The sequence below is a fragment of the Trachypithecus francoisi genome, unplaced genomic scaffold (genome assembly GCF_009764315.1).
Source record: "Trachypithecus francoisi isolate TF-2019V2 unplaced genomic scaffold, Tfra_2.0 Lachesis_group19, whole genome shotgun sequence".
NCBI lineage: Eukaryota > Metazoa > Chordata > Mammalia > Primates > Cercopithecidae > Trachypithecus > Trachypithecus francoisi.
This window is the reverse complement of record NW_022681464.1, coordinates 37,774,610-37,800,481: the sequence shown is the minus strand read 5'-3', so window position 1 is coordinate 37,800,481 and position 25,872 is coordinate 37,774,610. Positions and strand designations below refer to the sequence as shown.

General features: G+C 50.4%; 2 protein-coding genes across 7 annotated transcripts in view; one reads left to right on the top strand and one right to left on the bottom strand.

Annotated features, from left to right (window-relative positions):
* LPIN2 (lipin 2) overlaps positions 1-11,685 on the top strand; it is a 104,449-nt gene extending 92,764 nt beyond the window's left edge. For all 6 annotated transcript variants that reach the window (XM_033178218.1, XM_033178217.1, XM_033178214.1 and 3 more), the window contains exons 12-20: positions 664-753; positions 1,681-1,763; positions 3,391-3,535; positions 4,221-4,369; positions 4,911-4,997; positions 6,522-6,674; positions 7,062-7,176; positions 7,817-7,920; positions 8,263-11,685. In XM_033178218.1, coding sequence (XP_033034109.1) covers positions 664-753; positions 1,681-1,763; positions 3,391-3,535; positions 4,221-4,369; positions 4,911-4,997; positions 6,522-6,674; positions 7,062-7,176; positions 7,817-7,920; positions 8,263-8,407 — 1,071 coding nt within the window. In that variant the 3' untranslated portion in view covers positions 8,408-11,685. The remainder of the gene's footprint in view (positions 1-663; positions 754-1,680; positions 1,764-3,390; positions 3,536-4,220; positions 4,370-4,910; positions 4,998-6,521; positions 6,675-7,061; positions 7,177-7,816; positions 7,921-8,262) is intronic.
* Positions 11,686-14,529: 2,844 nt separating this feature from the next.
* The window catches only part of EMILIN2 (elastin microfibril interfacer 2), a 61,085-nt gene continuing 49,742 nt past the window's right edge, over positions 14,530-25,872 (bottom strand). Inside the window, exons 5-8 of the mRNA XM_033178213.1 lie at positions 21,593-21,976; positions 19,544-19,576; positions 18,728-18,856; positions 14,530-15,527 (exon numbers count right to left, since the gene is read on the bottom strand). Coding sequence (XP_033034104.1) covers positions 15,190-15,527; positions 18,728-18,856; positions 19,544-19,576; positions 21,593-21,976 — 884 coding nt within the window. The 3' untranslated portion in view covers positions 14,530-15,189. The remainder of the gene's footprint in view (positions 15,528-18,727; positions 18,857-19,543; positions 19,577-21,592; positions 21,977-25,872) is intronic.

Below are 25,872 nucleotides of genomic sequence, written 5' to 3'. Positions count from 1 at the left end.
TAAAAGATCAAAGTCATATGTACCCACTCAAAATATCTCATGCCCAAACTCTAGGAAATTAGCAGGGCTGCCACTTCTTTATTTCATTTTTATTAGATACAAATACTAGTTTCTGATGGTCTGTAAAAGTTGAGAGATTTTACTAATCATAAGTTAAATATGGAATGAATGAAAAAAACGTTTTCTCCCATTAATATGGGAAGAAGCAGCAAGAAGAAGGTGATGTAGCCAAGAGAAGCTTGACATCAGTGTGGTTAGGGCGGATGGTGGCTAACATACCTGTTATATACAAGCTCACAATTGGTTTTTAATCTGTCCACCAAGAAGACATCATCAGCCTAGTTGGTCCTCTTAACTCATGAGGATCACATTCTCCAAAGATAGATAAATTAGATTTGCCCACCTGTCAGCCCCTAAGGTCCTACATAGCAGACCACACGGTCTCATGCCACAGAGCTGTCACAAAGCTGTGCTGCCATGAAAGTAGGACAGGGTCTGTCTCTCAGAGGTGTTGAAAACGCTAGAGGAGTCTGGGAGGTGTGGAGAGAGCATCGCTCACGTTCTCACATTCCATAGTAAGGCCCCGTCCTTCAGGCTAACATAGAAGGTAGGTGCTGTGTGGCCGATAGATTGCCCAGACTAACCCAGCTTGGTTGTTTTCAGGCCACAGTTGAGTCCTGGGTCAAAGACAAGATGCCAAAGAAGTCTGGTCGCTGGTGGTTTTGGCGAAAGAGAGAAAGCATGACCAAACAGGTAACAGACCTAGAGGTCATCATTTCCATGGGCTAAAAGAATCTTTCATTTATTCAAAAAACCTTTTTGTCAGGTACAGGAATGTGGACTGTATAGTGCGATCTTACCATATAGCAGTTTCCATTTTTGAGCACTTACGACGTGCAGGTGCTGTCCCAAGTGCTTTGCATACATTACCTTGGTCCTTTACTATAGCTCAGCACTAGAGATGTTGGAGTTGCCATTTCACAGGTAAGGAAACGTGGGTGCTTCACGAAGTCACGTAACTGGTGAGAGACGAAGCTGGGGCAAGACCTTGAGTCTGACTCCAGAGCCTGTGCTCTTTCTACTGCGCTGCATTACCTATCAGATAGGAGCAGAAGGTTATCGTCTCCCTGCACAGCTCCAGATACAAATAACCAGAATCTGTCCCACCAGGTCTCCATGGAAATTCATCCAGAGAACCATACTAAACAAGCAGCAGAGCAAGTTTTTTCCCCAACACCTTCTGAAAAAGAGGGTTCAGGGAGTTTTCACCTGTTTTTCAAATGTCAGAAGGGAAGTCATGCCTGAACCAAGTTCACGTCCACATCAGCATGGGGGCTGCCTTTCAGTCCCTTCTGAACATGCTGAGTTACTCCCAGGAGGAAAAGGAAGCTGGGGACCTAACAAGTGTGGGTTGCTTGTATTATGTTTTGTGACTTGAAATGGTGCCCTTAAAATGCTTTACTTCTGGGTCTGTAGGGACCGTGATTTGCGTAGAAGCACATGACTTCTGTCTTAGGTTTCTAATTCTTTGGCTCAGAGTAGAGAAAGTCTGGTTTTTGAGCATTTTTAAATTGTGGGTTCAGAAAGCAGTTGTGTTCTTTCCTAGAGAGGGCTGCTGATGCACTTGGCTTATCTGTAGGGAAAAAATTGCATGTTGCCATTATCTTCTTGCTGTTACAGCTGCCAGAATCCAAGGAGGGAAAATCTGAGGCACCGCCAGCCAGTGACCTGCCATCCAGCTCCAAGGAGCCGGCCAGTGCCAGGTGGGTGCCCTGTCCTCTGCCCAGCTCATAGCACTCAGGCCCTCCATTACTTCTAAGTTGATTTTGGCAGCTTTTTTAGTTCTTGGGAACGTCTTCTACAGATATGACATGATGTGATACATTTGTGCCACTCAGCAGATGACAACTGCTCTTCTAAAAAACATCACCAGCTTAGAAAAATAAATACCCTACCTCCTTGTGGAGGCATCAGTGTATGGGAACGGGTTATGAGGAATGTTTTAACCGTGTTGTCCCGGGTGCCCCTGCTCCCCTGCATCCCATCCAGAGCCAAAGGGAGACATAAAAAATAATCTGAAGGTTGGCTTGGGTGGATTTCGTTTCCTGGAAGAAATAGCATTCTTTGGACAGTTAGGGTGAGCAGCCCTGAGAGGAGTTGCTCGCGATATGCCCTGTTCCTGCTTCTGCCTGTCCACCTCCCCCAGGCCAGTGCACGCTTGCTTCTCCCAGCCCTTGCCTATCTCATTTAGTGTCTAAGGCTGAGGTTTTATTTTCTTGCCCCTTACCAGCCCCCATCCTGTATCTTTTAAGGGGTGTCTAAAATTTTTCATACTAGTTGTTGATTTTTTTTTTTTTTTTTTTTTTTTTTTTTTTGAGACGGAGTCTCGCTCTATCGCCCAGGCTGGAGTACAGTGGCCGGATCTCAGCTCACTGCAAGCTCCGCCTCCCGGGTTCACGCCATTCTCCTGCCTCAGCCTCCCGAGTAGCTGGGGCTACAGGCGCCCGCCACGTCGCCCGGCTAGTTTTTTTGCATTTTTTTTTTTTTTTTAGTAGAGACAGGGTTTCACCGTGTTAGCCAGGATGGTCTCGATCTCCTGACCTCGTGATCCGCCAGTCTCGGCCTCCCAAAGTGCTGGGATTACAGGCTTGAGCCACCGCTGGGATGCAATGGCATAATCATAGCTCCTCCGGTCATGCAATCCTCCTGCCTCAGCCTCCTGAGCAGCTGGGACTACAGGCGTGGGACACAATGCCTGGCTAATTTTTAAATTTGTATTTTGTAGAGACAGGGTCTTGCTATGTTGCCCAGGCTTATCTCAAACTCCTGGGCTCAAGCAATCCTCCTGCCTCAGCCTCCCAAGTAGTTAGGACCACAGGCAAGTGTCACTACCCCTGGCTAATTTTTAAATGTTTTGTAGAGACTAGGTCTCCCTATGTTGCCCAGGATGGTCTCAAACTCCTGGCTGAAGCTGTCCTCCTAACTTGGCCTCTCAAAATGTTGGGATTATAGGTGTGAAGTACCGCGCACCCAGCCCCAAGTTTTGTTAAATCATTGTAAACGGTTATGTTTTTAATTTGTACCTTGTGAAACCTACATACCCTTTTCAACAAGAGTCAGTAGACCTTCTGGCATTCACTGGGCATAGCAGAAAACAGCAGGTCGCAGTCAGAAAGGAAGTACTTGCCAGTTATGAAAGTGGCCTTATCAGTTAACAATATGAATATTTCAGGCATGAAGAGCTGTGGATATGGGAGAATGGCAGAAGGGATAACTCTACCCGTTCCTAGAAAGGATTTAGGATATCTTTGTTTTCTTGATCCTAAATGAAAAGCTCTCATCAATAAAATGCCCTGCTGCCTCTTCTGTAACTGGGCTAATGTTGAACAGGCCGGCCGAGAATGACTCCTCGAGTGATGAGGGGTCACAGGAGCTCGAAGAATCCATCACAGTGGACCCCATCCCCACAGAGCCCCCAAGCCACAGCAGCACAACTTCATATAAGAAGTCTCTCCGCCTCTCCTCAGACCAGATCGTGAGTCTTGCGTGATGCGTGTTGTCCAGTAGGACTTATTTTAGTCATGGTTTAATTTGATGCACATCCTCTTCTGTCCACCTGTCCCCAGCTGCATACATGCCACACGGCATGGTCGTGTCAATGCCTATCCGTAGTGGAACCACGACCCCCACCCCCAAGAGCTATCAGACCCACCTGGGGGACCTGTGGCTTGGGTCCTGCCACCCACCCCAGACCTCCTTCCTCCTCCATCTCTGAGAGTCAGTCGTACACAGCTAACCCAGCGCTGAGCCAGGTACTGTCTCTTAGGAGCCACAGCAATAGAGAAATGACATTTTAGACACAATTTCTCCTCTCTTATTTCCCACCCTGACTTTGACCCATTTTCAGTATGGAAAGGTCTTCCTGGGACCAGAGCAGGCTGTGTTAAAGCAGTAATTCTCAGTTACGGAAGAAGAGTAGTAGACCTTTTGCTTTGTAGGGGTTCAGAAAAGTCCTTGGAACCCCAAAATACTGTTCAGGCAGTGGCTCCCTCAGTGTTGTTAGCTGTGCTTGGCACAGGGTGGGCTGTGTCTAACACCACAGAAACCATCCTGCCTCTTGCTGGGATTCCGAGACACCAGTTGTTGTTCTGTAAATTTTTAAATCGTTTCAAACTGTATGTTTTCAGCTGATTTTCTTTATTCTTATGCTTTTTAAAAAGGCAAAACTGAAGCTCCATGATGGCCCAAATGATGTTGTGTTTAGTATTACAACCCAGTATCAAGGGACCTGTCGCTGTGCAGGGACCATTTACCTGTGGAACTGGAATGACAAGATCATCATTTCTGATATTGATGGGACAATAACCAAGTAAGCTCAATCCTTCGGATGGGTGGCCGGGAGCAGCCCGGTGCTCAGGGAGGGACAGGCGGTGCGTGGTGGGGAGTTCCTCACCTGGGCTCGAAGCCCTCAGCCAAGGCATTTGATCAGCCATATGCCCTGAGGCATCCCCAGTATAGTCCACGTGGGGTCATTTTTTTGCATGGAGGAGATGGTGAGGGTGCATAACCAATGTCAACAATCACTTTGGGAAATATTTAGTTATTTGGTTTCAATTCTGATATGAAAACAAAGAAGCCCCTTGACATTAGGGTAGAGGAAAAGAGAACGTGTGGTGGTCAAGTACCTCCGCCCACACACATCTGGTTCTCATGAGACTCCGCTTTCAGAAGCACCTTGGTGGGTGCACTTGCATGGGATGGCCTTGCAGTTGCTTGAAGCTGTGATTAAATCCCCTTTCAAGAGTGTCCCGCCACCAATTAGTTATTGGCAGCTGATAGTCAACCAAATAGGAAAACACTGTATGTGTTTGATTCCTGATACCTTTTTCCTGTTTCTGCCATCGTCTTAGGTCGGATGCTTTGGGACAGATTCTCCCACAGCTGGGCAAAGACTGGACTCACCAGGGTATAGCAAAGCTCTACCATTCCATCAATGAGTAGGTACCCTCCCCACATGTTAACTCGCTCTGGTGAGCTGGAAGCTTGCTTTAAGAACAATAGAACAATGGTGTAAGTCTTCAGTCCACATAAGTCATGTGTTTATGCTGAAGCATTCCTGCTCTTCCTCACTCCTTTCCTGTTGATGGTGTGGGAGCTGTGTGCACCTGGCATTGACATCGAACCATGTGTCTTACCTGTGTCATCTCAGTTCTCATGGTGCTGGTGTTTCAGGCACTGCCTACATCTATAGCTAGAACAGTAGTTATTTTTTTTAGCTAGAATTTAACAAGATAGCTGATTTTCATTTTTGGTTTATTTTCTGGGTATTTTAAAATTGTATCTTTTTTTTGAGATGGAGTTTTGCCCTTGTCACCCAGGCTGAAATGCAACGGTGTGACCTTGGCTCACTGCAATCTCTGCCTCCTGGGTTCAAGTGATTCTCCTGCCTCAGTCTCCTGAGTAGCTAGGATTACAGGCACGTAATTTTGTATTAGTGTAGACGGGATTTCATCATGTTCGTCAGGCTGGTCTCGAACTCCCAACCTCAGGTGATACCCCTGCTTTGGCCTCCCAAAGTGCTGGGATTACAGGCATGAGCTACCGCACCCAGCCTTAAAATTGTGTTTCTTCCAGTAGATAGTGCACGCATGCATGGGGGAAATAGTTCTCGCATGGGCTGCTCTCTCTTGTGGCACCCTTTGCGGAGAAGATAGCAGTGCCATGGCCTTTGTGGGTTCCTAATACATATATTACATTGATCTGAAGAATCTCAGTGTCTTCATTAGTTGAGAATGCCCTAATAGGAAAATTACGAGTATGTCAGTTACCTGGGTATAATTTTGCTTCTTGTCTGATGGAGTGGTTTGCATCTTGCACATTGCCTTTATAAATAAGATCCCCTGTATTTTTTCTTTACAGTGTGTAATTTAAAGATAGTCCAAGGTTTTTTCTGTCCTCTAATCTGGCTTTCATGGACTAGATACTGAACATTTTATATCAGTACTTAGACATTTAACATAATCCTTAGTTGCCTGTACATCCATTTTTTCCCCACGTTTTCCATGGAAAGGTGAAACCTCTATAATCCTAAGCAGTTTCCTACTAAATTTGAGAATTTGGTTTTCACAGTAAACAAGAGGAACTTTATTTGGATCTTTTAAAAGAAAAGTGTGGGCCAGGCATGGCGGCTCACACCTGTAATCCCAGCACTTTGGGAGGCTGAGGTGGGCGGATCACCTGAGGTTAGGAGCTCAAGACGAACTTAGCCAACATGGTGAAACCCTGTCTGTACTACTAAATATAAAATGAGCCGGGCATGGTGTCACACGCCTGTAATCCCAGCTACTTGGGAGGCTGAGGCGGGAGAATTGCTTGAATCCGGGAGGCGGAGCTTGCAATGAGCCGAGATGGCACCACAGCACTCTGACCTGAATGAGACAAAGAAAAAAGTGTCAGGGTTTTTTGTTTTTTTTTTCCTCTTAACCAGAACATGGGGGCTAACAGGGTGTATTTTCTTTCAGGAACGGCTACAAGTTTCTGTACTGCTCGGCCCGTGCCATTGGCATGGCCGACATGACCCGTGGCTACCTGCACTGGGTCAATGACAAGGGCACGATCTTGCCCCGGGGCCCCCTGATGCTATCCCCCAGCAGTCTGTTCTCCGCCTTCCACAGGTACCTTTCCGGCAGGCAACTTGCTGCCCCACATGCTGGGCCCAAGATGGGGGGATGTGTGGGAACAGACGTCAGATGTTGGAGCTGCCAGGCCTCTGCCAGTGCTTGGGTTCCTGCTGGTGTCCTGTCCCATAACTGCTCACCTGCCATGTGGCAGGCCTGGTGAAGAAAGGTTCTAGGAACTGTTAAGTTTTCTCCTTCCCTGAACTTCCACTCAAATTTTCATAGTTATTAGACTGGCAAATAAGGAGAATGAAAGATTCCAGTTACAAAGGATTGAAGAAATTGGGTGGTTGTGAGCACTAAAATTTTTTTTTAAAATTTTAAACTCACTGGGGAAAAATGACCATTTTAAGATTGGTGATTGTATTTGTATTTTTTTCTTAGAGAAGTGATAGAAAAGAAACCAGAGAAGTTCAAAATTGAGTGTCTAAATGATATCAAGAACCTGTTTGCCCCGTCCAAGCAGCCCTTCTATGCCGCCTTTGGAAACCGTCCAAATGTGAGTATCACCTGGGCTCTGAGTTCTGATATGGGTGACATTCAGAGGTATGTATTTTGTGGGACGTAGCCACCTCCCAATTCTCAAAGCAGTTTTGTAAGCAAAATGACATGTCTGTTCTGCTCGCTCGGTTTTCACTTGACCTGTTCCAAATATCTGTAGCAACTGTGGAGGTCCTATAGGTGCAGATCTGCCCCAGAATTTATACGGAGGATGCTTTTGATTATTTCTGTGGCTGCCATTCCCTATCCTCAGGCAGCTCCAGCTCCTCTTCTAAGCAGTTCTAAGCTGCATCCTTGGATCACCCCAGAGCCAGGGTCAGTGCTGGCCCTTTGCTAGCACTTCCCAACCTGCCTACCTTCCGCAGGGCCGTCGGGCCTCAGGCGAGCAGATGTGGCTTCCCTGGCCTCTTCTGCATCAGGGCCCCTGGCCTCCCTTTGGTGGCTGCCCAAGTTATCTGACTCTCCAAGTACCACTCTGTAGTTTATGTTTGTCTAAAGCTCAGTTTCGGTGCCAGTGGCACTGTGCCGCCTCCATGTTTTCTGTCGAGTGTGTGTGCAGCGCTGCTGGCTCACAGGGATCCTGAGAAGCACCTCCTGACTTCTCCCTGGAATCACCCACTTGCTGTTTTCTTCTGCAGGATGTCTATGCCTACACACAAGTCGGAGTTCCAGACTGTAGAATATTCACCGTGAACCCCAAGGGTGAATTAATACAAGAAAGAACCAAAGGAAACAAGTCATCGTAAGTACATTCTCAGCTCTCAGCCCAGCGCCCTGCAGCCAAGGGTACAACTGGGGACAGACAGACCCTGTCCCTTTCCCCCCGATCGATCCTTGGGATCAGGCCCCGGTCAAAGGATTGCTACATCTCTGTGGGTATCTCTCTTTCACGGTATCTGTTTGAGGGGTCCCTGGTTCTCCTAGACTTGTAAGAGGGCGTTTGAGCCCTGGGATGGGACTGGGGCCTGCCTCTGAACCTGCCTGTCTGAGCGATCTGAGTGACAGCTTCTCACAGCCCCCCGTCTTGTGCCTTTGACCGATCTTGAAGTGATAGCCTGTGCCTCCTCCCCAACCCTTCTCTTAGGTATCACAGGCTGAGTGAGCTCGTGGAGCATGTGTTCCCCCTTCTCAGTAAGGAGCAGAATTCCGCTTTTCCCTGCCCGGAGTTCAGCTCCTTCTGCTACTGGCGAGACCCGATCCCTGAAGTGGACCTGGATGACCTGTCCTGAGGCGGCACCTCCGTGGGTGGGCAGGGCTCAGTCCCCCTCCCCACAGCAAGGGAAGGCGGCTGGCTCTTCTGCTGACCTCGGATACCAGCCTTCCCCAGCGGGGACAGACGCTCCTGGAGCTGGTCCCACCATCCTCCTTTGCCTTCCCAGGCTGGCTGCTGAGGCTCAGTAGGTCTGCAGCTCAGCTCCTGGAAGGAGAAGGGAGGCGCTGGGCTGGAGGCCTGGGGTCCCTCCTTCGTGGGTTGCACACGTTGCTGCTGTGAGCTAGGGCCTACTTCCATTGCATCATTTTAAAGGAAGAAAAAGGCAGCTAAAAAAGGGGACCAAAGCACTGCACACAGTGTGGTGTTACAGTTTCCACTGGGCAGTTGAGGTAGCTTCTGTAACTGGGGCTGTCAGGGTTGCTGAACTGCTGCAGGCCCAGTCAGTGATGCTGGCTGAAGCTGCCTGTGCACGTTTTTTCTCTGGGCGCCTCATTTCTGGAGCTACACTGAAGAGGTCAGCTGCTCCAGTGGGCCAAGTTGGGCAGCACCCCCACCCCCCGTAGGGCCCATGCACCAGAGCCACTGAGCCCAGTCCCATAAACCTGTTCCTCTTTGGGGAAAGATCCCCACAAAGCATCCTCCTTTCATCTGTGACGACTCCATGAGCCCTTTATTTCGTAGACCTCACAAGAACAGGTCTCACACGTATATATTTGATGTCTGTAATAAAAGTGGGAAGGTGGGTCTTAAGGAAAACCAAACTCCCCTCCACCCGCCCCCCCCCCGCCAAACAACTCTGCTTTTAGGAGACCTCAGAAATGCAGATGGGCAGTTGAGTGGGTCCTGGGAAGAGCGCTGGATCCCTCTGCTTGCTGCCTGGTGTGGGCCTTTGGAAAATGTCTTGCTTTGGGACAGGACTTCTAAAATTCCATGATTCAGATTTGTTAGGGAAGCACAGTGAAGCCTGCTTAAAGGCCCTGGCTAGCAGTGTGTGACTTTGGCTTTGGAATCCCACCCTGTCATCGGGCCCGTGAAAACCGTGGCAAAGAGGGATCTTGGAGCTCCTGTGGAGCAGACTGACCCCGAGCAGTGTCCCCAGCCCAGCCCTGAGAGACCTCGTGGGGACACGGGTGCCTATGTATTTTCACTAAAATATACATGGTAGCTCCATTTACTGATGCGGTTGTAATGAGCTCACATCCTGTCTGAAGGGATGGCACCAGGGAAAGGTGTGCCATAAGCTGCTCCAGAGCTTTTGGTATGCTGAGTGTTGACAGAGCTGCACTGTGAACATCGAGAGAACTGGCAGGAGCCCAGAACCAACCCCAGGTCTTGGTCTCCATGGGCGAGAACACAGGACGTGGTGGTTCCTGAGCAGAGAGGGATCTGCAGATCCAGGCTTGGTGCTCGGGGTGGTCTCACGGCCAGCTCTTCATACCCCTGCCGTTCTAGTGGAACCTCTACATGTTTTAGTTTGCTTCACCTAAAATAATGCTAATCTAGAGATAGAGAAAATAGGGGTGGATATTTTTCCAGATTGGAGAGTTGAAAGTCCCTGACTGATTTCAGCCATTTTTCCTAGTGCTGTTGGATGCAGAGACAGTGTTGAAATCCCCTAAACACAGTTCTCAGTGGCAAAACCTAGGAAGGCTCATGTTCCCAGAGAAGGGACCACATGAGCCTTCTCCCATGCAAAGCTTCCCCCAGTTCAAATAGTTCACAAGGACTATTTGTTTAATGAGTTTATGTACAGTAGGTTAGGGATCCTGGGTTGTTGATATGAAGTTCTACCCAGTTTGTGAATTAAAATTCTAGTACAGCAGCCGTGCAGCCACCTGATTTCATAGACGCCATCTGTGTCCTCTTGACTGCCTTCTAGAGGAAGAATGAGCTTTATGTGCTTCACTGAGCTTGTAATAGGACTTCTTCGCATAGGTATGGTACTGAAAACTCAATATACACCTTTAATCCTTGTTAGGTTGTCCTTTCAAGAGTTTTTGACTAGTTTCTTTTTCTCGACAGCTCTTCTCTTTGGACACATGGGCCTTCTTAGAGCGTTCAGTCTAGGACCCGGCTCTCCTGGCCCTGTGTTGAGGGTAGCTGGTCCCTCTGTCCCTGTGTCTGCTAGCACTAGACTTTGTTGCTACAGATTGATCCAGTGGGTACATAGGCTAATTAATGTGAGTCTTTTTCCTTGTTTAAAGGAGTCCCTCTTGCTGAAAGTACATGATTACTATTGCTGCGGTGTTAGGAAAGTATTAAGTTTGTGCTGAAAATCCATTGCCATTTGGTACAAATGCCATTTGTTCTTTCTGTGAAAGAGATGCCCTCGAGTGTGTGTGTACACAAACCCTTAGGATGGTGAGTTGAAGCATCACCCTCGCGCTATCTTCAGTGACGGGTGACAGCTCAGGGAGATGGCAGGCAGATTGGGCTCTTAAGTCATTATTCTCTCAGTTACTCCATGGGTGAAATGGCCCTTTCCCTCTTTGCAGTTCAGTCTAAGTCTCGTATCTGCTTTGCTGTCTGTGTGCTGAAGCTCGTCCTGTGTGAGTGGCTGTCTGCCTCTTGTCCGGCTGTGAGGTGCTCATGTAGACCTGGAGCATGCAGGCTGCCTCCACGTTTGGGTACTGTGCTGCGTTTTGCCCTGTCTAAAAACATCTGCATAGTTTTCAGCTGGAAAAAGAAAACTTAAAAATGGGATGTCCTAAAATGAAAGCTGCTCAAAGTCACAGAACAAGCGAGGGACAAAGGAGATAGGATGACTGGGAAGTGCTGGCCCTGAGTAGCCCCGCGACGGGGGCCTGCACACAGCCCTTCCACGGTTGGCACTGTGGGTGCAGGTCATCCCTTTAAAGAACAAACAAACAAAGAAGTCGGCTCTTTCACTTTTTGCAAATTGGCAAAAACGGACTTCCAGGGAGTTTCATCTTTTTATCATCCTGTGATGTTTTCCCGTGTTTTTGAGCTTCCGGGGGTTAATAAAATTGGTTAAAAATGGAGTCTTTCCCTGAAGTAAGTGCTCTTTCCAGGTGAAAACTCCTCTTTTGGTTTTGTTTGAAAGTAAGAAAGGGAGGGGAAACTTTGCTCTTTTAATAATTATGTTCAGCCTATGATGAAGTATTTGATTATTAGACAGCAACGTCACTAATAAGTTTTAAGTTGTCCAAAGTTAATTGTAAACATCAGTACAGTACTCTTAGTTACAGTAAAGCAATTGTCGCAAGATGAATGGCTCATTTTGGTGCAGTGTTTGATGTTCAAAACAAAATGTTAGAACAATAAACGAACATACACTGAATGCATTTGGCTCTTTTCTTCAGGGGACATTGAAACCATCTTTTTAGATTCTTGCCAGAAATTGGTAATTTCCATAAATTAGTATCTTGATATTTGCTGACACTTAAATTTGTCTACAGGAGGAGCTCCTTTTTGTTGCTTATCCTTAAAACCTGGCTCCAGAAGTACAGCTACACCCCCAGGAACTAACCTCTTGCTTTGTACCTTCTGCCAGGAAATGACCCATCCTATGTGACTTCTGCTGTGGCCTCGCGGCTGTCCAGGAGGCTGTGTTTACCTCCTGTCCCTAAGCCCTTGAATTCCCTGGGAGTCCTGTCCAGGGCCCCTGGACACCCCACCTTTCCTTAAACCGTTCCTCAGGGTGGATACGATTTAGCAATCAATCCTGATGTTTCCATCACGGAGTCAGAGGGAACTTTGAGCCAAACCCCGTCTCATCTGTTATTTAAATACTGGCCTTTTGTCCTCAGATTGCTGGGCCCTTACCAGATGCAAATCCCGAAGGCCCTCGAGAGGAACGTGTGTTCAGGATGGAAACGTTTTGCATTTCATGCCTCCTTGCCATGACGTGATGGCAACCATGGGTCTTTAGGAACACAAAAGAAGAGCTCAGGGAAATTGGTTACAAAGGAAATGGTCTTTACCCAGAGCAGCTTCGAGGGCTTCAGGGGAGCAGTGGACTCGCATCCCTGAGCTCTGAGGATGTGCCTGCGTGTGGCTTCTTTCTGTTGTGCCCTGCACCCATTGGAGTTGGCGTGTCCTTCCCTTTTCCTTCCCGTTTATAGGATGGCATAAGGAAAATACACATTTATGTTTGGAAAGGGGCTGTGGTGTGGATATGTGCAAAGCTGGGTTTCCAAGCTACAGGCATGAACTTCAGTGACTCCAATCACAAATACTCCCTGTCAAGCTGCAAATACATAAATTGTGAGAAAATGAGTCATCTGGGAAAGCTAGATTAACATGCCAACCAGGAAGTAATTTCAAATGCAGTTTAAGGTTTGCATTTATTGATGATACCATGTTGTTTTTAATCATGTAAATGAGGCCATTTGTTAGTGTCACCTGGAGGTGAGGACGGGAGGTCACAGTCCTTCTCTACCGAAGAAGTGTCCTGACCTTTTCTCAGCAACAACTTGATACCAGAAGTTGTGAACTTGGCTGGGCGTGGTGGCTCACACCTGTAATCCCAGAACTTTGGGAGGCCGAGGTGGACAGATCGCCTGAGCTCAGGAGTTCGCAACCAGCCTGGGGCAACACGGTGAAACCCCGTCTCTGCTAAAATACAAAAAATTAACCAAGGGTGGCAGCATGTACCTGTAGTCCCAACTACTTGGGAGGCTGAGGTAGGAGAATTGCTTGAACTCAGGAGGCAGAGGTTGCAGTGAGCTGAGATCATGCCACTGCACTCCAGCCTGGGCAACAGAGTGAGACTCCGTCTCAAAAGAAAAAAAAAAAAGTGAACTTGTTCCTGATTATGTCTCAGGGTTTGCCTCTGACTCACAGGCATGCTACTTCAGGGGTGATGACTTGAAGGGCTGCTCTGAACCCCACAGCCTTAAGCTCAGCCGACCTTGTTCTGCTTCCTGTACAAAAAGACAGCCTTTCCCTTTCTAAAGGTGTCTCCTAAGTGGGCCAGGATCCAGCTGTCATCCTGCTTTATCTCAAAGTAGAGGCAGGCTCCAGCCATAATGAGGCGTATTCTGTTTTGCCTGTTTTGAATTCACAGAGCTGAGATTCACCTTTGTTGGTGAGGAGAGACGCACTGAGAGGAGAACTGGGTTTTACCCGATGTTCCAGACCCATCTGCGGGGTAGGGAAAGCAACAGGTAGTCATCACCCACCTTCTGCCTGGGCCCTGCCCCTGCAGCTCTTGAGCATGCCCCCTTGGGCGCGGACTGCAGTCTTTTCAAAAGCAGCGTGAGGGGAGAGGGCCATGGCGCGTGCCGGCTGGGTTTTCCTGAGAACACTGCTACACTGGGCCTTTTTCCATGAGTCCCTCCTAGGACAGCCAAGGATACTCTGACAGCTCCCTTTAGCCAGTTCCCCAGCTGCGGTAACGGGGTGAGATGCCATTCTGCCTCCTGCTCCTGGACAAAGAGGTCCAAATTTTAAATAGTAAAACGGCACATCTTTAGTTCTTGCTCATATCTTACCTTGCTGTGGCTGGGGAAATAAATAGGAACTCGGAAGCATTTTTTACAGCGTAAGATCATCTTCTGGGCCAAGGAAACTGCAGCTCTTGTTTCTACTGTCCAAACCTTTCCCCAGTGGGACTTGATTAACCAGTAGGTTTTACCAACCTGATCCACAGAGACTACCTTGAACTGAGGGTGCTGAGAGGTCTCCATGGCCACTGGTGACAGATGAATACTCCCAGGCCTCCCCTCAGTAGAGGCGTCTCGCTGTGTGACGATGCCGTGTTCTCAGTGGGCTCAGCTGTCAGCCTGTGGCCAGCGTTAGGTTGAGCCTCCTGCTGCTTAGAAACCCGAGCGCTGGGCGAGCTGTGTCTGCTGGAGAGTGGTGCAGTGAAGCAGCAGGGATTCCGTTAGCCTGGGCAGCTGCTGTGGGGTCTGAGTGCAGCGTCCCCAGAGGAGCCGCTCCAGCTGCAGATCACATGGGGCCTTGACCTCCGTGCACATCTGGTCCGTCTTCACAAGCCAGAAACGAAACCCAAGTGTACAGCTTGGATGCGAAGGGGTAACAGTTTTGTAGCTGAGATGAGTTATTGAGATTAACGTTATTCAAGATTACTTTCTGTAGCCCTTTTTGAAACAACACATTTCTACAGTTTGCTTTTTAGCAACAACTCCTGATCCGTAAGGCACCACCCTTCACAAAAGTAACCGGAAATGGCTTTACATCTTTATTGACACTCCCTGTCTTTGCACTTAAATTGTACATGTCATTTAAGGAGCCCAACAAGCTTTGGGAACCTTCTCTAACGTATCCCCATTTGCAGCTGGGCCAAGGCCCAGGTGAGCAGGTGAGTCCCAGGCAGCAATGGTGAACCAGGGTCTCTGTGCAGCGGCACGGGCCACTTCGGCACTTCAGTGTTTCAACTTCTGCGTGCAGTGTACAGACAGACAGCTGGCCACAGTGCTGCCCTGCAGTCAAGACCAGCCACAGTGACCAGCTCTCCCCTGCCTCCCTCCCCCCAGCCCACAGTCAGACAGAGCCTCTGTGGCAAGCTCAGACCCAGTCCAGGGCCCTCAGAGTGTAGATACAGGTGGAGGCCTTTCCAAGTCTTCCACTTGTCCAGTTAGAGTGACAGAAAAGTCAGTGACCACATTCACCATGTGCCTCACTCTTCGCAGCCTGGCTGGATGCAGTAAGGCATGGTGGCCTCAACAGCGAGGGAGGGCCTTTATGTTAGGGACAGGTGGTGGGACATGCGGAAAACTCTACCCCTGTGCTTCCCCATTACATACAAAACCGAATATATTAAAGCTTTAGAGTTTTTACAACTATCTTTCCCCTGACCTCTCCCCAGCCACCTTAGAGGTGGGAAAGGAAAGGATATAAGAAAACCCCACTAAATGTGGAGTACATTTCATCAAAGTCTGTGTGAGCCAGCTTGCCCCCAGTCACGACCACGTTGACTGCATCTCCCGCCTTCAAGTGCACGATGAGGTGGAAGGCCCCCGGGCCCCCGCAGGTGTGCAAAGCCCCTGGGGGGCGGTGGTATTCCAGGAACTCTCTCCTGTACCCAGCGGTATGCAGCTGGGCCACGCTGGCATTGGAGACCGAGAGCACTGCTTCCACATAGGCGTCTCTCTCGGGGGTGAGGGTGGCTGTGATCAGGTAGCGCCCATCGTAAGGAGCCGTGAAGATGCCTGCGGGGAGACAGGCAAACCCTGTGCTCACCTGCTGTTGTCACAGCCCTTGCCATGGCAGTAAGTGGCCCCCTAGTGATTAACCTGGGCCTGGGAGACCAGCCATCTCTGTCTTCCCATGGCAGCTGGCTGCCCACCTCAGCTTCTTTTTACGCTTATCCCCTACAGCTTACCAGTGATGCAGAGACCACCTTAGCCCATACCACTTTTTGCCACGGACCTAAGAATGCCTCTTGGAGCATTTCTCCCTTATTTAGCACCTAACGGCTAAAGTCAGCCTCAAAGCTTGGCTGCTGGGCAGAATACCCGTGAGGCAGGGCCAATAAAAACGAAGCTTGCCATCAACCCAGGGAGAGGCAGACACAGCACCATGTAACCCCAGGGGCCGTGCCAGGCTCTTCCTGTAAGAGGCCCATTCTCCCCACGCTGGGCAAGGCCAGAAGTGAGCACTGATACTTAGCCCATGACCCACACATTCTGGGCCTGGGGTGGGAAAGGAAGTGGTGGCCAAAGATGAGGAAGGTGGAAAGATCTGTACATGTCACTATTTGCTAAGCAGAAGCAGCTGTAGGTGACCCCACAGCTAGGAGAGTCAGTGCCAACACCAAATGCTGGCAGGAATGGCCATCACTCACAGGCTCCACAGTGGATGCCAGACCTTGCCACTGACCACAAGCCAAGAGTGGACATAAAACGGCCCAGGAGCTAAAAAGAGTGGTACTGTGCATTCGTGGTGGCTCACACCTGTAATCCCAGCACTTTGGGAGGCCAAGGTGGGCAGATCACCTGAGGTCAGGAGTTTGAGACCAGCCTGGCCAATATGGGTAACCCCGTCTCTACTAAAAATACAAAAAAATTTTAGACGGGCATGGTGGTGTGCACCTGTAGTCCCAACTACTCGGGAGGCTGAGGCATGAGAATCCCTTGAATCCACGTGGCGGAGGTTGCGGTGAGCCGAGATGGCACCACTGCACTCCAGCCTGGGTGACAGAGCAAGACTGCCTCAAACAAATTTTAAAAAGTGGCTCCCAGGGGCCCAGGCCTTCAATCTGCTCTGAAAAACAGAGAAGGCCTGGCTACCCAGTCCCCTTCCCAACTTTGAACAGCAAGTAACTGAGGACTTTACAGAAGCTTCCTAAGGCACCTGGCCCTAAGGCCAGCGCCAGCCCTGGCGTTTTAGGTGTGGCCTTCACCTTTGTTCAGAGTCGCCTGTGGTGAAGCCTCGCTCAGTTCACCCAGAATTTCCTTTCTGCACGTGCTCCATGCAAGACAAGAGGGAGCTCTGGGAATGCGAGACTGTAGGTCACGGTCCCTGCCTGCAAGCACCACCTGACCTGTCCAAGCAGATGAGCCATCCCTATGGCCAAGGCAGTGCAGAGTGACCTGGGGAGGGTGACCTTGCTACAGTCAGGCAGATGGAGGCAGGGCAGGAGAGCCCCTACCCCAACTAGGAATGTCAGGCAACCATCAGCTGATGGTCCTGTGGTTGTGAACTGTCTCTAAACTAATGATAGGTTGCAGCCGGCACCACAGAAAGGCAGTGGCCCAATAGACAAAACCTGAAGCTGGTAATCAGCTGCTTCCCTCTAAGATCTCCGGAGTTGGGCGATGAAGCTCATGCATGCGCGTTAATAGGCAAAAAGGACGTTTAAATGGTGTTTAACTGCTGTGTGACCTCCTGGGAACACCTGACTGGTACGGGAAGAAATGTCACATGGGCACGCACACACCTCCAGGACACACCGCACACGCCCCCTCAGGCGCTGGCAGGCCACTGTGCGTGTGGACGGCCCCCCAAGGGAAGAATCAGGAAAGGGACACAGCACCCCGGAAGCATGCCAATGTATAAGACCCCAAGTCACCAGTCAGACCGCACTTGAATCTCTCAAGTCACCCACCCGGCCGTCTTACGAGTGGACTTTCCTGCTCTAAAACTTGCCTCAGTCTCACTCTGCCTCATGCCCCTTGGTCAAATTCTTTCTTCTGAGGCGGCAAGCACTGAGACCCATATGGATTCCCCTTCACGGACGTACTGATCCCAAAGGCCACTGCCACTCTGAGCAGAGGCCTGGAGGCCTGTGGGGCCCGGGAGGAAGTTCCACGGCGGTGGAAAGTAAGCAGCGCTCCTCTCGCCCTGACCTGCCTTCCAAGCCAAGCTTCAGGCTCATCAGCCCGGGGCACTAATAATTCATTTCTCTTGAGTTCTGCAGGTAACTTAGGCTTGCTAACATAACAGTTAAGAGCCACTGCCTAAGGACAGATGGAATTTAGCCAGACAGTGACCAGACAGGGCAAATGTGAGGCTGGGGGTGGCTAAAAACTACCAAGAAGGAAACCAAGTCCCCCTCCCTCCCAGTGGCTTATGAGTGTCAAGGCCTCCCTGAAATCCACTGCCCCGCCCCAGGAGGCCCTGGTCACAGTACGTAAGCAGAACAGTGACTGCTGAGGGCAGAGATCAGGAAAGACCCCGGGCCAGGGGGATCTCCTCACACCTGCCTGGGGGCTCTGTCCTGATGGGCCCAGGCACCCCTGGGCCCTGCTTTCCTTGAAGCTGCCCTCGCTCTGGGCAGAGCAGCCCAGCCCAGGTGGACGCTGATGAACAACAGAACTCAGAGGTCAACTCCACACCCATGATCCTTGGGACCCCCAGAAACAACCTGGGGCCGGGGGGCCCGCCAGGCGCCGCAGGAAGACTCGGGCTCCCAGCTGAAGGGATTGTGTGGTGGAGCATGCGGCCCTCTGGGGAGCGCAGTCCCTCTTCAGCTCTGTTCGTCATAAACCAGGAGACCCTGAGGCAGCCTCTTGCTTGTCGGCCAGGGTGTCAGGATGACTGTCGGAGCCCGAGACGGGCGCAGCGGTGGCTATCAGAGGTGGCCAGGCCATGGTGGGCTATGCTGGCAGAGCCCTCATAACTGCCACAAAAAATGAACAGCAACCCCAGTGGTGAACACTGAGGACTGGCGTGTTGACCTCACCACTAGAAAATGTTACACACCCATACAGCCTGCAGCCCTCGGGCTGGGAAGTGTTCTACATGAAAGCCCGGAGTGGGGCAGAGGAGTGCAGGCCCACTCAGGCATCTGCTCCAGGGTGGTGTCCTCCCTGAGCCCACGGGACCCTGGGAACCAGCCAGCCATGGTGGGAGGGGCCCCACCTGCATTGGGGTAGGAGGAGGACACCAGTTCCCTTCAAACACTCACCCGTGCTGGGGTTGTAAACGTCCCCGTCGTTCACCAGCACTTTGTTAAAGAGGACAACGCCCCCGTCGCTGGGGAAAGGCTTCTGGGTGAGGCCCGCAGAAAAAGACACCAGAGAAGGCACCGGAGCTCCTGGAGCAGAGAAAGGATGGAATGGGTTGACCTGGGTGCTTCTCTCCTCTAGGGGGAGGGCCTGGAAAACCGACGCCTACGTGCCAGGCCCATTTTATTTCACCCAAAGTGGTGAAGCCAACTCCTCACGCCCGAGAGCCAGAGGGTTCCCTGTCTGAGATCAGCAGGCAGGACAGCTGAGGAATCTTGAGAAACTGGACAGGCTCTTGTTAGGAGGATGTGTGTGAGGCTGGGCATGTAAGCATATGAGATGGTGTGTGTGTGTGTGTGTACACACACTCGTGAGCACACGTGTTAGGAGGCCAGGCCAGGCAGTGGGTGCATCATCTAGGGAGCTGCTTCCTTACTAATAAATCAATAAAACCTGGAGCCCCAGGAAGCTCATCAGGACCACACAAGGGCAGAGGCCCACCCAGTGATCCCCTTGGGAAACTCAGTGAGCTGGGATGGAGGAAGGAAGATTCCTCGTCTCGGGCCTGACTCTGACCCTCTCTTGGGAGCAAACGTTGGGGAATTTAGTCCACTGTAGTCAGCTGAGGGCTGTCCCAGTGCTGGTAGGTGGGGAAGGGCTGGGCCCAGGCTTGATCTGTGCTCATAGCTTGGAGGGAGGAGGCAGGAAATGCAGAGGAGGGGCAGAGGCCACCAAGGAGACCGCTCTTCCTGCCCCTGGTCTCTCAGTAGACGTACCTGGGGAAGCTACAGGAGGTGACTTCGGGTATCCTTGAAAAACAAAAAGGAAATGGCATGTCAAACAAGATCCTAAGCACCAGCTCCTTGTTCTGAGCCCCCTTTTTCCTCCTTGCTCCTCACAAGTTCAAATCGAGTCTTCACTACTAAAGAGACATGGAACAAGGGCACCTACTGTCACTGCCCTCCTAGAGGCAGAGGTACATTTGTGCCAGCCTGTCCCTGCTTCCTCACTAGCCCATTTATCCCTGGCAGGGAAGAGCGCACTGAGGGCAAGCTGGCTGCAGGAAAGAAAGAGATGGGTGCTGGAGCCTTGGAGACCTCTCTGCGACAGAGAGTCACACAAGCCAGCTAACATTTGCCCTCTAGCAGTGTTATCTGTTCAAGAGCTTTGGCTTCAACTAGACTGAACACAGTCTTTTGGAGGCACGGATAGGGGGGTGCCTAAGTGGAGGGACAAATAGATGGATGAGTGGATACATGCAGGGAAGAGTGCACAGCTTGATGCGTGGAGGGATATGCACATGCATGGGTGGAGGGATATGCACATGCATGGGTGGGTGGGTATGTGCACATGCATGGGTGGAGGGATATGCACATGCATGGGTGGAGGGATATGCACATGCATGGGTGGAGGGATATGCACATGCACGGGTGGAGGGATATGCACATGCATGGGTGGGTGGGTATGTGCATGGATACATGGGTGCACGGGTCCCTGGGGTGCCCCAGCCTCTGCATATGAGGATGCATATGTGGGTGGATGGATAGATGCATAGATTGGTGGATGGATGTGTTGATGGGTGGATACATGGATAGATGTGTGGGTTGGTGGATGGATGGAAGGGTGGATGGAAGGGATACACAGATAGAGGCATGGGTGAGTGCTGCATGCATGGAAGTGTGCATGGATGGACGAATGAGTGAACAAATAGCCCAAGAGAGCCTAAGCATCCATGATACATGGAACTAACAGAAGATAAGTGTTATCTTAGAAAACGCAGGACATGTGTCTAAGAGCTGTGATCACTGCAGCTCAGGTGTCTTAGAAGGAATAGAAAAAAGAGAGCTGGTGAGAGAAAATGTTTTCTTGTCTTCTCAGCAGTGACCGAGCCTTCCAGCCAGCCATGGGCATCAGGGGCCACAGGTGCACCAGGCTATCACTGATGGGGAACGACCCCAGCCCTGCCAGTGTCTGCATGTCCCTGATGGTCAGCCTGGTCTGACTCAGAGGGGACTGGTTTGCATGGTTCTATGCATGCATCTATGGCAGATGACATGATCTGCTGCATTCAGGGTCATCTGTTTATCTGTTACAGCCACAAATCTCAGTTTCCTCATCTGTAAAACAACACTGGCTTCATGGTGCCGTTGGGAGGGGTGCAGGAGATCCGGATGCGGTTCAGTCCCTGGCTCCTGGTGGGAATCCCACAGATGCTCACTTCCTTCTGCTCCTGTCTCTACTCTGACACCACCCCCACTGTCACCATAACAGTAATGGTGTGGACATTCACAACTCATGGGGAGCACTTCCCACTGGGGCACTGAACTGGGCTTTTCTCCATCCTCACAGTAACCCTCTAAGGTCCTGCACGCTCCTCATTTTGTGGTTGAAAGAACTGCAGCTCCAAGAGCTCAGGAAGCTGCCCCAAGTCCCAGAGCCTGTGGTTGACAGCCCTCCTGCCTAGCCAGCTGCTGTGCCACCTGCTTTGCTACTACCCAAGCTCCCAATACCCTTCTGGCTTCCAAGATCCATCCTGTTGGGAATCAATGAGCTGCCAATGTGGCACTGGTACTCCAACCGGCCGGGCCATTCTAAGTATAGACGACTGCACTGTCCCTGAGGTGCCCCAGCCTCCGCGTGCTGGATTAGCATGAGTGATCCCTCAGGCCTCGGCATCCCTCCAAAGCTGCACTTCTGAACTTGTCCCCCTGAAGGCTGGACCCCAGATCCCCAAGCCGCTCAGCAGACCCCGAGGCTCAGGTGGAAGGTCTGGACGAGCCCTGCACTCCTCCCCATGCTCCTCCCCGCGCAGCCCTGGGCCTCACCTGGTGCACCCGCAAAGCCTTCTGCGCTGGGGACGGTCCCGCTCCCGGTTTGGCCGTCCACACCCCGCGGCAGGCCCCGCCCCGACACGCCCGCGCCTGCGGGAGGCCCGGCCTGGCCCGTCTCCATGATGACCCCGGTGGAGCCCGGCAGCTGGGGCCGCGCGGTCCGGCCGGGCCAGGCGGGCAGGGGCGGCCTCTCCTCGGGGGGCCGCGGCTGCAGGGGCCGCTGGGGCAGGACGGGCCGCTGGCCCGCAGGTGGCCGTCGCGCAGGGTCCTCCGGGGTGGCGGGGCCGCTGGGCCTCGGCGGGGTGGGCTCGGGCTGCGGCGGCTCCTTGGGGGTCTCTGCGGGTGGCGGGGGCGAGGGCGCCTCCGAGGGCTCCTCCGCTGGGCGTCGGGAAAAAGAAAAAAAAACACGGGATTAGGAAACCTCCGCCCTGAATGCCCCGTCGGGGTCCCCTCCTTGAGCCCCGGCGAGTGGGGTCCCCGTGAGGACCCCGTGGCCACCCCCGCGACATCACGCTAGCAGGACACACGGGCGTCCGCTTGCATCTTCCGAGGGCGCCGTGGGTCACCCGGGAGCCGCCAGGGACCCCTGCCCAGGGCTGGGGGGTTTCCAGCCTCTCCTGCGCAGACGGCTGCACTCTCCAAACCGGTTTGGCTCCTGCACCCAACAATTCCCGATTTCACAGCGCGCGGACACCATGGGTGCATCGCAAAGGACTGAAAGGGACCTGAGGCCACTGACCCCCTCACAGTGTCTGAACCACGCTCCTCCCAGGGTCCCCCAGCCTCTCCCGCCGGCTGCCGAGGGACCCTGCCGGGAGGCCCCAAGGCTGCGCCGACGCCATGCCGAGGGCTCAGGCTCCACGGGGACCACAGCCACAGCGCCCACGTCGCCAGCCGAAGGGACTTCCAACGGAGGAACCTCCCGATTCCCGTTTCCCAGTCCTCTCGGGAAGCAGCCGGAAGCTGCCGCCCTTTCCTCCTTTGAATTCGTTCCTGGAACTAGCCCTCCAGGAAGCCCCTCCCGACTGTCCACGGGACGCCTAAAAATACCCGGGTCTGGCTGCGGAACCGCTCTCAAAGCAACGCCATCCCCCCCCCGCCATCCGTCTGGTGCCCGCAATGCCCAGAGTTCCAAAGCCCAGCATTAGGACCCAACAAAAACCAGTGACTGCATCTTGACCTGCTGTCTAGTTTTGTTTTAAAACTGACTAAGCGGGCCGGGCGCGGTGGCTCAGCCTGTAATCCCAGCACTTTGGGAGGCCGAGGCAGGGGGATCACTTGAGTCCCCAAATTCGAGACCAGCCTGACCAAGATGGCGAAACCTCATCTGTTCCAAATATACAAAAAAAAAAAAAAAAAAAAAAAAATTAACCTGGTGTAGTGGAGCACACCTGTAATCCCAGCTACTCGGGAGGCTGAGGCAGAAGAATCACTTGAACCCAAGAGGTGGAGGCTGCAGTGAGCCAAGATAGCACCACTGCACTCCAGCCTCACTAAGCTGGGGAGAAGGGCAGTGGAGGTGGTTAATGGGTTCAAAAATATAGTTAGACAGAATTAATAAGATCTAGTATTTGATAGCACAACAGGGTGACTGCAGTCAGCAATTATCTTTTGCACATTTTTAAATAAAAGAGTAGAATTGGAATGTTTGTAAAGAAATGATAAATGCTTGGGGTAATAGATACCCCCATTACCCTGATTATTACACACTGCATGCCTGTATCAAAATACCTTATATACCCCCATACATATATATATCTACTCTGTACACATAACTAAACATTTAAAAAATAAAACTAAGATAAATATGGCAGATCAAATACATGCCCCCCCTCCCTCCACCCACAAAGGCAGGTTGCCAGAACACCCTGAGAGAGGTGGTTTCTCCAACAGCCTTTCCTAACCAATGTTCCAGAAGAGAAGCCCAAGAGAAAACAATTTGAGTGATTACTTCCTCAATTTTCCCTCAGGATGATACAGAGCTAATTCCATTCTAGATACAGAGAAGTTAGTTCATTCCGTACAATAGAATAGCATCGGGGTTTACATCTCTTTGGAACCCTGGTTGCAAAAGGCTGGGTTAGACAGAAACTGAGGCAGAGGGATTGAAAACCATGGAGAAACCAGCTACAGTGGAAGACAGGATTAAGACACCAGTCTAAAAACACTAAGTGAAAGTCTGTTCCCTGAATAAGGAGGCTCACAGTCCCCATCCTCTGTTAAGCTCCCAGCCACTTACTTATACACCTCTAGCTGGAGATAGAAGGATTCTTCAAATTGACCCTATAATGATGCCCACAGTCATGAAACTCTATCTAGTGTCTCCCCATTAAATGTGAACCAAAGTCAAAATCACCTGACATAGGAGGAAAGCCACCAGTGTGAACGACAGGGACCAAAGCAAGCCACACGAACTAATGAAAAGGAACTCTAAAGAGACAGACACAGTGCAAGAAAATAAACACATACTATCCTCAGAGAAGCAGAAGACACTGCATCCAAGATGCAAGAATTGTTTGCTATACAAAAGGGATAGTCAGAGAGTAATGGTGAGCCTTTGCTGATTAAAAAGGCACTTGCCAAAATCAGAGATTTCAATGAAAGGGATTGGTAGACAAAAATCAAGGAAATCTTTCAGAAGATAGAAGATGATGACAAAATGATGAACAATAGGAAGGAAATCATAAGAAAATTAAAGGGTCAACCTAGGAAGTCCTTCCAGAAAAAGAGAGATCAGAAAAACTGGTATGTAGGGGTAATGGAGTGGTAAGGAGAGAATTATCAAATAAACACACAACTTCCCAGAACTGAAGAAAATGAAAGATCCCAGCACAATTATTGAATAAAAGGAATAAACCAAGCCGCATTCAGAACAGTGAAGATAAAAAGGAGATATTACAAACTTCAAGGGAAAAAAATACAAAAATTGACTGCAAATCAGGAAGGCATCACCAGGCTTCTCAACAGTATTGGAAACTAGAAGAGAAGGGAACAATGTCAAATACTGATAGAATATAATTGTCAACCTTGAATTCTATACCCAGCAAAAATACTCATCAATTACAAGAATAAAGATATTTTTAGACAGGCAATACTTTAAAATTTTTAAAATGCTATTTCTCAAGCACCCTTTCTTAAAAAGGTATTGGAAAATGTACACTACAGAAACAAGGGAGTAAACCATGAAAAAGCAACAGAGAGTAAAGAAAGGGGAGAGAGGTTAAAGACATTTCTAGGATAGTAGTGAAGGCAGGCTCAGATTGAAAGCCTTATTGCAAAAGTCTAGAGAATAACCAGTCCAGGTTAGATCAGAAAGAGCAAGAATTCCAGGAAGGAGGTCAATTTTTAAAAAAATAGAACTGACAAATGATCTGATACTTTTTATGATATAGAAAATTGTATTAAGAGTGTTGAAGGGTAGGAAGACTCCAAAATAGATACATAGGATAGAAGCAACACTACTACCAATTAAGAGAAAAGTAAAAAGGAAAGTAACACAATCTTAGAGAGCTATTGAGCTCAGCATAGCATAGACATTGCATATTGACTGTAGGATAACTCTGTTGGGAATTGGGAGGAAGGGGAGTCAATATACAATGTCTAAAGCTGATAAATCAATTTAGAAATACAGACGTAAGTACCAAAGAAAAGAAACAGCTGGAAGTTACATGTGGCTGCCTCTGGGGCGTGGGAAGAAGAATGGGGAAGGGGGCAGGGGAGCTGGTTTTCATTATGAGCTTCTCAGTGTTATTTTACTTATTTTTATAAAATATAATTGTAGAAGACACTGAGGGCCTGTTTCTGACCTTTCCCCTCTAATCCAAGCACACTTGAGTCAACTCATCTTCCTTTTCTTTCCTCCTCCTCTCTGGACACTGTCTTCCTGGCTCAGAAGCTGGCCTGCCTCCCAGGGCACACGCCTCTGCCTGAGCCCCAGCCCCACCCTCCCTGCTCTTCTTGGATCGGCTCCATCTGACATCACTCCTCTCTCTTCTTAACCTCTTTCCTTCCTCCCCCACTAGTTTCTTGCTTTCAGCCCAAGCATGTGTCTCTCCATTCAAAACTCAGGGGAAAACAGAATTTTCCTCTGTCCTTCAACCATCGATAAGTTACAGTCAGCAAAGCATCTTAAAATGGCAAAGTACAGGCCACCCAAACTGGCCCTTATTTTCTTTCCTGTCCCCACCAACCCTTCAGATCACCCTTTGCCTCTCAAATCCACCCTTGTTCTCCCTCATCCAGGCACACGGAGTCCTATTTTACTCTTCCTTCTC